General features: G+C 36.7%; 1 protein-coding gene across 1 annotated transcript in view; it reads left to right on the top strand.

Annotated features, from left to right (window-relative positions):
* The first annotated feature begins 666 nt into the window (after window positions 1-666).
* LOC148946579 (putative cytochrome P450 49a1) overlaps window positions 667-11,958 on the top strand; it is a 141,657-nt gene continuing 130,365 nt past the window's right edge. Inside the window, exons 1-2 of the mRNA XM_089097464.1 lie at window positions 667-905; window positions 1,816-2,009. Coding sequence (XP_088953590.1) covers window positions 688-905; window positions 1,816-2,009 — 412 coding nt within the window. The 5' untranslated portion in view covers window positions 667-687. The remainder of the gene's footprint in view (window positions 906-1,815; window positions 2,010-11,958) is intronic.

The following is an 11,958-nucleotide window of genomic DNA, read 5'->3' as shown; positions in this document are numbered from 1 at the left end:
TGTAAACTGTTGTTTCTTTTTTGTTTCTCTTTTCCTCCATTGTTTGCAGTATTTACTTTGACGGTTTTTTCAATAGATAATAATAATTTTAATAATAGTGCTTTTTGGTTAGTTCAACACTCCCTTAAAGCTTCACTTTAATAGCCTTAGCCTTTTTGGATCAGACCTTAGCCTTAATTTGATTCTTTTGGGTTAAATAATCTTAGCCAGGATCCAACATACAGCTCTCTCCTAATAATAAATCATATCTTTAAACAATGTATAAATTCTACAAATGACAACCCTTGCCATGACAGTCATGGGCTGTGGGGAGGCGGGGGGGGGGGTCATGTTATCCCCAGAGTCATAGGTATTGAATACTTCAACTATACTCAACAAAATGATTATCTCGAAATTTTCCTCATATATTTTCTGGGGGAGGGCAGAAAAAGTGGTGTGGGAGGGGGGCTTGCTGCCCTCCAATCACTTCCGGATATTAAAAGGAGCAGTGCCTTGGTAAAACAAAATACATAGCGTAAACTGCGCTCTTTACTTAAGCAGTGCTGCTTATGATATATGACTGTGTAAGTTTCCACCGAGCCAATTCCATCAGATTTAATTTTCATTGTCCTTGGAGCTTTAATGCCAGCCGTGAAAAAAAAGATAAAAGGCTTTTTTCTTTTTTTAGAAGAATTTGATGCTGGTAGAATGCACTGGACCCAAAAAAATTATGCTGAAAAATTTGGCCCGATTTGCCGCTTTGTTATTCCTGGCTTGCCAACAATGGTACAAGTTTCAGATCCGATTGAAATTGAGAAAATTTATCGCGCTGATGGAAAATTTCCAGATAGGCCAATTGTAGAAACTCTCAAGAAGTATAGAGAAGACAAAATGGATGGAGTTGAAAGTTTAGGACTTCTACTAACGTGAGTCTTTCTGTCAAATTTTTAAATTTCCTTACCAGTATATCTCAAACTCTCTTGGTATGCGAAGAATCAGCCTAGATGTGGGGATATAAAGTTAGAAGTTACAAGTTTCTAAAGGTTCTGAAGTGATGATTGAAGAGTCAAGGAGCTTTTATTATTTAGTTCATTTTCTAGCTTAGAATTATCTAAAAATCATTCAATGTATGAGCAATGTTTTAAAATTGCACTAAAAAAAAAAAAAAATATTGTTCCTATGTTTAAGCAAGCCGTTAATGCCAGCGATAAATGCCATCTCAAAATTTTTAACTGGAACCAAAACACTAAAAACTGAAATTTTTAACACGATATACACATCAAAAGAAATTAAAAAACAGGTTTTTTTAAATGAAAACAGGGAGCAACGTTAAAACTTAAAACGAACAGAAAACATTCCTTATATGACGAGGACTACGCTTTCCTGCACCCTGCTCTTTACGCCAAGGTTTTTTTTACGTTTTCAGTGCAACAGATGAGGCTGTCTCTTTCCTCTTGAGTTAATTTCACTCATGTTTAACGCTAAGTTTAGACAAATAGGATTTCCATGAGCTGTTCTTAAAGAGCTAAGGATTTTTCAACTTAAAATAAGGTTTGGTTAGAGGAAAACACTCCAAAAAAAATTGAAGGTCTACTAAACACATTACTAGTACATCTTAAACGAAGGTCTATCAATATACAAAAGCATCATTTTTCAAAGAAAATTGTCAAAATAGATTTTTTCAAATAAAGGATCACTTCGAAAAATGCTACATTATAAAGAACTCATATATTGATCATGTCGAAAAAGCCTAAATGGTGAAAAAGTACTTCTTTTGAAATCACTGAGCCTCTTGTGAATCTTATTTGTCTGCACTCACATACTATAATTTTTCAGAAATGGAGATGTGTGGTGGACAATGAGAGCCAAAGTACAGCAGCCCATGATGAAACCACAAAACATGTTTAAATATATACCGACAATGGAAACAGTATCAGTCGAAATGGTTGAAAGAATTCGAGCAATTCGTGATCACAATAATGAGATGCCTGATACATTTTTAAATGAAATGTTCAAATGGGCCCTAGAATGTAAGATTTTTATTATTGGAGTCTACCGGACTTTCCATAAGTTAATTGGAGAACCGTTTTTCTCTTTATTTTTTAAAAAGATTTCCACTGAACTTTCCAGAATATTAAATAAAAAAAACAAGTTTTTTTCAGCTGAAAGTAAGGAGCAACATTAAAACTTAAAACAAACAGATATTATTATATAAATGAAGAGGATTTCCCCCTCCCCAATACCTCACTCTTTAAGCTAAAGTTTTTCATTACTTTTGAAAAATCATTCTATTGTTCTAATTAAACGACCCTTGTGTTTTAGGAGTCGTTCTTTAAGAATTGGGACAAAATTCAAACTTTAGTGTAAATAGCCAGGTGTTGAGGAGGGGGGAATCATGTGCAAATATTAAACAAATATTTCTTTTATTGCGCAAATATATTGCAGATATTGGGCAAAAATGGGCAAATTTTTCGGTCGATCGGAAGTCTCAATTGAAATATTTGCATGATTTTCTTTTATTTTTCACTGGCTATTTATCCTCGTTTTCTCTTCATTTTGTTTGGTAAAGAAATGGTAAAACCAGGGTGTTTTGATATACTAAGACCCAAAAAATAGTTTTCAGAATAGTTTTCTCAAAAAGGGACAAATCAAATGGAGGTTCCTGAGTATTTTAAGGTATATAATGGTCCTTAGAAGCTCTACGAGACAAACAAAATAATAGCAAAGGCTTGCTGAAGGTTTTTACATCAAATGATCCTACGTGAGAGGATCTTTCCATGGAAGAGATTGTCATGGGGGAAGGTATATTTCTATGAGGGGGGAGTGCCAGACTTCTCAGCATTATTTTAAAAAAACGATCAGAAATTAAATAAAAAAAAAATTTGAACTGAAAGTAAGGAGCAACATTAAAACTTAAAACGAACAGAAACTATTACCTATATGAGATAATTTCCCCTTCCTCAACACCTCTCGCTTTTTGCTAAATTTTGAATTTCGTCATATTATGAGGGGGCCTGCCTCCTCCTCAAAACACCACTCTTTACGATAAAGTTTTTGAATATCTTTAAAAAATCTTCTGACTCTAATTAAACGGCCCATTTATTTCAGGAATCGCTTTTATAGAATTGAGACAAAATGTCGAACTTAAGCGTAAAGTGCGGGATATTGAGGGGGCAGTCCCCTCAAATGCAAAACACTTTCTTTTCGTTTTAAGCTTAGTTATAACTCCTTAGTTTTAGTAGAAAAAAAAACCTATTTTTACTTAGTTTCTCATCGTTTTTCAAATAATCCAAGGATATCCACACTCATCCATGGAAAATACTCCCATGGAAAAATCCTCCACGAAAAGTTCCTCCCACGTAAATCCTTCTCCTCGGGAAATTAACCCCGTACAATTCCATCCTCACAGCAAATTCCACTCAGAAAATTTCTTGTGGTTGATTCCGTCTAAAAAATACTCCTTAGCATTCGTTCATCTGAAAAAATAATTTTTTTCCTATAGTAATTAAAAAAAACTTTTTCAACAAAATAAGTTTTTTTAAAAAAAAGTAAAGAACTCCATTCAACCAAAATGAACAAAAATAGAATCAAATCTCTGGCTTCTAAAAGCCAGAATATAATTTCTACTTTACTCAAAAAATTCAAATGAATTTACTGAAAAAAAATATGTATTGTCAGTTTAAAATACATATGCTGATATTTTTTCCATAAAATCTTAATTAATTTTTGATTTCTTAAAGTTAGAAAAGTGAAAACATTTTAAAAAAGTTTTTCAGTAAAGTACAAATTATATCCTGGCTTTTAGAAATCTTGGGGTTTAGAACCCTACTAATTTTAATTTCTTGCCGTTTTGAGTTTGAGTCTTCTTTATTTTAATTTAGGTTCGTTTTGGGTTTCATTTACTTATTGATACTGTTTTGTGGCAGTTGTATTCTTGGTAGATTATTTGATTCTATTTTTGTTCATTTTGGTTTAATGGAGTTCTTTACTTTTTTTTTTGAAACTTAATTTGTTGTAAAAGATTTTTTAAATACATTTCTGTTCGTTTTATATTTCCATAGTCTTTTTCAGAGAGAAAGACTGAGTATCTTCTAAAGTTAAACAACCAACCCTCTCCATAAAAACCTTAAATACCCCCTGGATACATCTCAAAATCCTTGCCCCTAATCTTCGGGGATTGTTTCAACCCCAAAGACCTTGTTATATGATATTTAGACCATTTTGAATAGAATAGCTATCTCAAAATTTCTATTAGATGCATTTCAGGACAATACGATGTGTGTTTGTGTGAGGGGGTAGCTGCACTCCGATCACTTTGACTCTCAAGAATAGCACTAGAGAGTCTAATTACCAATCCAATGAGCCCCCTCCAAAGTTTATGTGACTAAGCTTTCTATAAAGACCTTATATGTCCCAAGGGCATTACTTACAACCCCTACCTTGAGGGCGGGGGGTTTTGTTTTCCTCAAAGACATATTTTCCAGACCGTTCTGATACGCTGAACAAAATGTTTATCTAAAAATTTTGGTTGGAAGTGGTTGGGGAAATTCTGAGCGTGGGGTAGAGATTTGCCCTTTGATCCCTTTCTACTAGTAAAAAAGGCTATAATCTTCTCAATTCCCAACCAAATGAGCTACTTTTGAAGCTACAATGACAAAACGTTCTATAAGAAACTTATGTGTCCCAAGGGCATAACTTACGACCCTTGTTCCTAGGGCTATGGGGGGGGGGGATTGTCATCCTCAAAGACATAATTTCCAGACCTTTCAACTACGTTGAACAAAATGGCCATATTCAAATGTTGATCAGAAATGTTTGGGGAAATGATGGGCGTGGGAGGGGGAATTCTCCCTCTGAAAACTTTCGACTAATAAAAAGGGCACTCGCCCTTTCAATTTCCAGTCGAATGAGCCCTTTTTGAAATTTTTACGACAGCACTTTTTATAAAAAAAACATTATATACCCCCAGGGCATAACTTACAACCTCACCCCTGAGGGTTGTGGGGGTTGTTATCCTCAAAGACCTAATTTCCATAATTTTAAACTACGTTCTGCAAAATGGCTATCTCAAAATTTTGATTGGATGTGTTTGGGGAAATGGTGGGCATGAGAGGGGTGCTAGTTACCCTCCAATCACTTTCGACTACTAAAAAGGGCATTAGCCCTCTCAATTTTCAATTGAATGAGCCCCTTTTGAAGTCTTTACGAAAACGCTATCTATACAAAACTTATATGCCCCCAGCGCATAACTTATAACCTTTACCCTGAGTGTTCTGAGGGGGGGGGGGGGGTTTCTCGTCCTCAAATACATAATTTCCAGAGCTTTCAGCTACGTTGAACAAAATAGCTATCTTAAAACTTTGATTGAATGTGTTTGGAGAAATGGTGGGTGTGAGAGGTGGGTTAGTAGCCCTTCAATCACTATCGACTATTAAAAAAGGCAGTAGCCCTTTCAGTTTCCAATCGAATGAGCCCTTTTTGAAGTTTCTAAAAAATCATTTTCTATAAAAAATCTTATATGCCCCCAGGGCATAACATACAACGCTTCGCAATTTGGGCAGTGGGGGGGGGGGGTCATCATCACAGACATAATTTCCAGAACTTGATAGACGAATACGTTGAACAAAATGGGTACCTCAAAATTTTGATTCTATGTGTTTGGGGAAATGGTGGGCGTGAGAGAGGGGTGAGTAGCCCTTCAATCACTTTCGACTATTACAAAGAGCAGTAGCCATTTCAATTTCCAATCGAATGAGCCCTTTTTGAAGTTTCTACGACAATGCTTTCTAAAAAAATCTTATATACCCCTAGGGCACAACTTACAACCATTGCCCTGAGGGCTGTGGAGGGGGAGGGGGTGTCATCCTCAAAGACCTAATTTCCAAAACTTTCAACTACGTTGAACAAAATTGATATCTAAATATTTTGATTGGATGTGTCTGGGGAAAAGGTGGACGTCAGAGAGGGGTTAGTTGCCCTTCAATCACTTTCGACTATTAATTTCCAGTCAAATGACCCCTTTTTTAAAATTTCTACGACAAAACTTTCAATAGAAACCTTATATACCCCCAGGGCATAACTTATAAACCTTGCCCTGAAGACTCTGGGGGGAGTGTCATCCTCAAAGACCTAAGTTCCGGAACTTTCAACTACGTTAAACAAAATGGCTATATATCAAAATGGAATGTGTTTGGGGAAATGGTGGGCGTGAGAGGGGGGTTAGTTACTCTCCAATCACTTTCGACTATTAAAAAGGGCACTAGCCCTTTCAATTCCCAATCGAATAAGCCCTTTTTGAAGTTTCTACGACAAAACTTTCTATAAAAACCTTATATACCCCAAGGGCATAACTTACAACCCTTGCCCCGAAGGCTCTGAGGGGTTATCATCCTCGGACACCTAATTTTCAGAACTTTCTACTACGTTGAACAAAAAGGATATCTCGAAATTTTGATTGGATGTGTTTGGGGAAATGGTGGGCGTGAGAGGGGGGTTAGATGCCCTTCAATCACTTTCTACTATTAAAAAGGGCACTAGCCCTTTCAATTTCCAATCGAACAGCCGTTTTTGAAGTTTCTACAACATTGCTTTCTATGAAAACCTTATATGCCCCCAGGGAATAACTGACACCCCTTGCCCTGAGGGCTGTGGGGGGTTGCTATCCTCAAAAAAATAATTTTCAGAGCTTTGAACTCCGTTGGAAAAAAATGGCCCCCAGGGCATAACTTACAATCCTTGCTAAGAGGGCTCTGAGGGGGTTACCATCCTCAAAGACCTAATATATAAAATTTTGATTATATTAGTTTGGGGAAATGGTGGGCGTGAACGGGGGTTAGTTGCTCTCCAATCATTTTCAACTATTAAAGAGGGAACTAGCCATTTCAATTTCCAATCGCAAGAGCCGTTTTTGGAGTTTTTACGACAACGCCTTCTATAAGAACCTTATATGCCTCCAGGGCATAATTTAAAAAATAAGAGCTGCGGGGGGAATGTCCTCCTCAAAAATATAATTTCTATGTGGAAATCAACTACGTTGAACAAAATCGCTATCTAATAATTTTGATTGGATGTGTTTGGGAAAAGGTTGGCGTGGCAGGGGGTTAGTTGCCCTCCAATCACTTTCGCCTATTGAAAAGGGCATTAGCCCATTGAATTTTCAATCGAATGAGCCCTTTTCAAGTTTCTTCGACAAAGCTTTCAATAACGACCTTATATGCCCCCAGGGTATAACTTATAAACTTTGCCCTGAAGACTTTGGGGCGGGGGAGTGTCCGGCTCAAAGATATAATTTCAAGAACTTTCAACTGCGTTGAACAAAATGGCTATCTCAAAATTTTGATTGGATATGTCTTGGGAAATAGTGGGAGTGGAAGGGGTATCAGTAACCTTCCAATCACTTTCGACTATTAAAAAGGGCACTGGTCATTTCAATTTCTAGTCGAATGAGCCCTTTTTAAAGTTTTTACAACAACGTTTTCTATAAAAAACCTTATATGCCCCCAGGGCATAACTTACAACCCTTGCCCTGAGGGTTGTGGAGGGGGGGGGTTGTCATCCTCAAAGAATTAACTTCCAATACCTTCAACTACATTGAACAAAATGGCTATCTAAAAATTTTTATTGTAGCCTATGTGTTTGGGGAAAAGGTGGGCGTCAGAGAGGGGTTAGTTGCCCTTCAATCATTTTCGACTATTGAAAAGGGTACTAGACCTTTGAATTTCCAATCAAATAAGCCCTTTTTCAACTTTCAACGACAAAGCTTTCAATAAAAGCCTCATATAAACCCAGGGCATAACTTATAACCCCTGCCCTGAAGACTGCGGGGGGAGTGTCATCCTCAAAAACCTTTTTTCCAGACTTTTCAACTGCGTTGAACAAAATGGCTATCTAAAAATTTTGATTAGATGCGTTTGGGGAAATGGTGGGCGTGAGAGGTGGGTTAGTTGTCCTCCAATCACTTTCGACAATTAAAAAGGGCACAAGCCCTTACAACTTCCAATCAAATGAGCTCTTTTTGAAGTTATTACGACAAAACGTTCTACAAAAAGCTTATATGCCCTCTGGGCATAACTTACTACCCTTGTCCTGAATGCTCTGAGGGGGTTATCATCCTCAAAGACCTAATTTTCAGAACTTTCAACTACGTTGAACAAAATGGATATCTCAAATTTTGATGAGATATGTTTGGGGAAGTGGTGGGTGTGACAGGGGGGCTAGTTGCCCTTCCATAACTTTAGACTGCTAAAAAGGGCACTAGGCCTTTCAATTTCCAATCGAATGAGCCCTTTTTGATGTTTCTACAACATCGCTTTACATAAAAACTTTATATGCCCCCGGGGCATAACTGACAACCCTGCCCTGAGGGCTGTGGGGGATTGTCTTTCTCAAACACATAATTTCCAGGACTTTCAACTACGTTGAAAAAAAATGGCTATCTCAAAATTTTGATTTAATTTGTTTGAGGAAATGGTGGGCGTGAGAGGGGGATTAGTTGCCCTCCAATCATTTTCAACTATTAAAAAGGGCACTAGCCATTTCAATTTCCAATCGAATGAGCCCTTTTTGAAGTTTCTACGACAACGCTTTCTATAAAAACCTTATATGCCTTTAGGGCATAATTTACAAACTGAGGGCAGTGGTGGGAGTGTCCTCCACAAAAAGATAATTTCTATGTGGAAATCAACTACGTTGAACTAAATAGCTATCTAATAATTTTGATTGGATGTGTTTGGGGAAAAGGTGGGCGTGAGAGGGGGGTTAGTTACCCTCCAATTACTTTTGCCTATCAAAAAGGGTACTAGCCCATTGAATTTCAAATCGAATGAGCCCTTTTTCAAATTTCTTCGACAAAGCTTTCAATAAAAACCTTATATGCCCCCAGGGTATAACTTGTAAACCTTGCTCTGAAGACTCTAGGAGGGGGGGGGGGGATGTCCTGCTCAAAGATACAATTTCAAGAACTTTCAACTGCTTTGAACAAAATGGGTATATCAAAATTTTGATTGGATGTGTTTGGGGAAATGGTGGGCGTGGAAGGGGTGTTAGTTGCTTTCCAATCACTTTCGACTATTGAAAAGGGCACTAGCCATTTCAATTTCCAATCGAATGAGCCCTTTTTGAAGTTTCTACGACAACACTTTCCATAAAAACCTTATATGCCCCCCAGGGCATAACTTACAACCCTTACACTGAGGGCTGGGAGGGGGGAGGGGTATTATCCTCAAAGACCTACTTTCCAGAACCTACTTTCAACTACGTTGGACAAAATGACTATTTTAAAATTTTGATTGGATGTGTTTGGGGAAAAGGTGGGCGTGAGAGGGGGCCCTCCAATCACTTTCGACTATTAGACAGGGTACTAGCCCTTTGAATTTCCAATCGAATGAGCCGTTTTTGATGTTTCTACGACAACGCTTTCTATAAGAACCTTATATGCCTCCATGGCATAATTTACAAACTGAGGGCAGTGGGGGGAGTGTCCTCCTCAAAAAGATAATTTCTATGTGGAAATCAACTACGTTGAACAAAACAGCTATCTAATAATTTTGATTGGATGTGTTTGGGGAAAAGGTGGACTTGAAAGGGGGGTTAATTGCCCTCCAATCACTTTCGACTATTAAAAAGGGCACTAGCCCTTTGAATTTCAAATCGAATGAGCCCTTTTTCAAATCTCTACGATAAAACTTTCAATAAAAACCTTATATGCCCCCAGGGTATAACTTATAAACCTTGTCCTGAAGACTGTGGGGGGGGGAGTGTCCTGCTCAAAGATTTAATTTTAAGAACTTCCAACTGCGTTCAACAAAATGGCTATATCAAAATTTTGATTGGATGTGTTTGGGGAAATGGTGGGCGTGGAAGGGGTGTTATTTACTTTCCAATCACTTTCGACTATTAAAAAGGGCACTAGCCATTTCAATTTCAAATGAAATGAGCCCTTTTTGAAGTTTCTATGACAACGCTTTCTATAAAAACCTTATATACCCCAGGGCATAACTTACAACCCTTACCCTGAGGGCTGGGGGGTTGTTATCCTCAAAGACCCACTTTCCAGAACTTTCAACTACGTTGAACAAAATTGCTATTTCAAAGTTTTAATTGGACGTGTTTGGGGAAAAGGTGGGCGTGAGAGGGGGCCCTCCAATCACTTTCGACTATTAAACAGGGCACTAGCCCTTTTAATTTCCAATCGAATGAGCTCTTTTTGAAGCTTTGACGACAAAGCTTTCTATAAGAACCTTATATGCCCCAAGGATTTAACTGACAACCCTTTCCATGAGGGTTATGGGGGGAGTGTCCTCCTCAAAAACATAATTTCTATCTGAAAATCTACGACGTTGAACAAAATGGCTATCTCAAAATTTTGACTGGATGTGTTTCGGGAAATGGCTGGCATGGAAGGGATGCTGGTTGTCCTCCAATTACTTTCGACTACTAAAAAGGGCAATAGCTATTGCAATTTCCAATCGAATGAGCCCTTTTTGGAGTTTCTACGACAACTCCTTCTATACGATGTGCCCTGGTCTAAAGGAAAAAAAAATAGATACTACATTGTGCTAACATCGTTCTTTACTTAGGCAGCGCTATTGCGCTGCCTTTGATTAATTAAGATAAGCTCTCCGAAAAAGAAGTTTTCTAAAGAAAAGTAAAGGCCCTATTAAACTTAAGATGGGACGAAATAGAAATCTACAATTACTCAAACTCAAAACGACGAGAAATTACTGTTAAAGAATAAATGAGACCGAAAACGAACAGGAACTAAATAAACAATCATAGCAAAAAAACATACAATAGGTACTAATATAAATGAATAAATAAATCTTAAAACGAGTAAAGCCCAAATTAAATATGAAAATAAAGCTTAAGACAAACAAAAATATTTTGCTATAAATGAAACCCAAAACGAACAGAAATTAATAAGCAATCATAGCAATCAAACGAACAATAGCTACTAATATAAATGAGTAAATAAATCTTAAAAAGAGTGAAACTTAAATTAAATATGCAAATCAAGCTTGAAACGAACAAAATTCTGTAACTTGTATGTTTATTTTCAATTTTGTAATGAGTACAAAAAGAAAATATTTGTAATATAATTCGTTTTCAGTAAAGCGCCAATGACACAGTAGGTTTTAGACTTTTACAGTGAGAGAAGGAGACAAAACCCAAACTCTTGTTTGTTGGGATTTTTTCTCGTTTCCAGCTTGATTTGCCTATTCAATTTAAGTTTCACTCGTTTTAATATTTATTTATTCATTTATGTTAGTACCTATCGTATGTTTGTTTACTATGATTGTTAATTTGATTTCTGTTCGTTTTGGGTTTTATTTATACTTCAATAGCAAATATTTTTGTTCGTTCTAAGCTTGATCTGTATATTAAAATTAAACTTTACTTGTCTTAAGATTTATTTATTCGTTTTTATTACTACTATTACATTATAGTAGTATATATTACTACGTTTATATTATACTTTTCTTTAGAAAACTTCTTTTTCAGAGAGTTTTTTTTTAAATTAATTTCTGTTCGTTTTTGATTGCCAAAGTTTCATGTTATTCAAAATTCCCTATTTCAAAAAAAAAAATTATTCAAAAATAAATTAACAGTTTTCGCAAGAACAAATAAAATTCAACTGAATATTTGATATATAATGAATATAATTCCTGAAAGCTCGCCAGCTCAAGATTTTGTTCCACCCAGGGCCGTATTTAAAGCTTTGATGCTTCTAGGCCCAGGCGTTTTTTCCGCTCGATTTTTGCAAGATTTTCAGGAAAATCCTCAAAATTTCGGGAATAGTGAAGGCCGCAGGGCCTAGTGGGCCTATTGGTAAATCTCGGTCTTGCTACACTGCAATTTTCATTCTACTTTCAATGTTGTAATAAGTACAAAAGAAAATATTTGTAATATAATTGGTTTTAGTAAAGAGCCAAATACGCAGTAGGCCTTATGCTTTTACCGTTAAAGAAACGGGTAGTAGCC

The sequence above is a fragment of the Artemia sp. Qi Xiang Cuo genome, chromosome 11 (genome assembly GCF_049724085.1).
Source record: "Artemia sp. Qi Xiang Cuo chromosome 11, ASM4972408v1, whole genome shotgun sequence".
In the NCBI taxonomy this organism is placed as follows: Eukaryota; Metazoa; Arthropoda; class Branchiopoda; order Anostraca; family Artemiidae; genus Artemia; species Artemia sp. Qi Xiang Cuo.
This window is presented reverse-complemented; position numbering and strand designations above follow the sequence as displayed.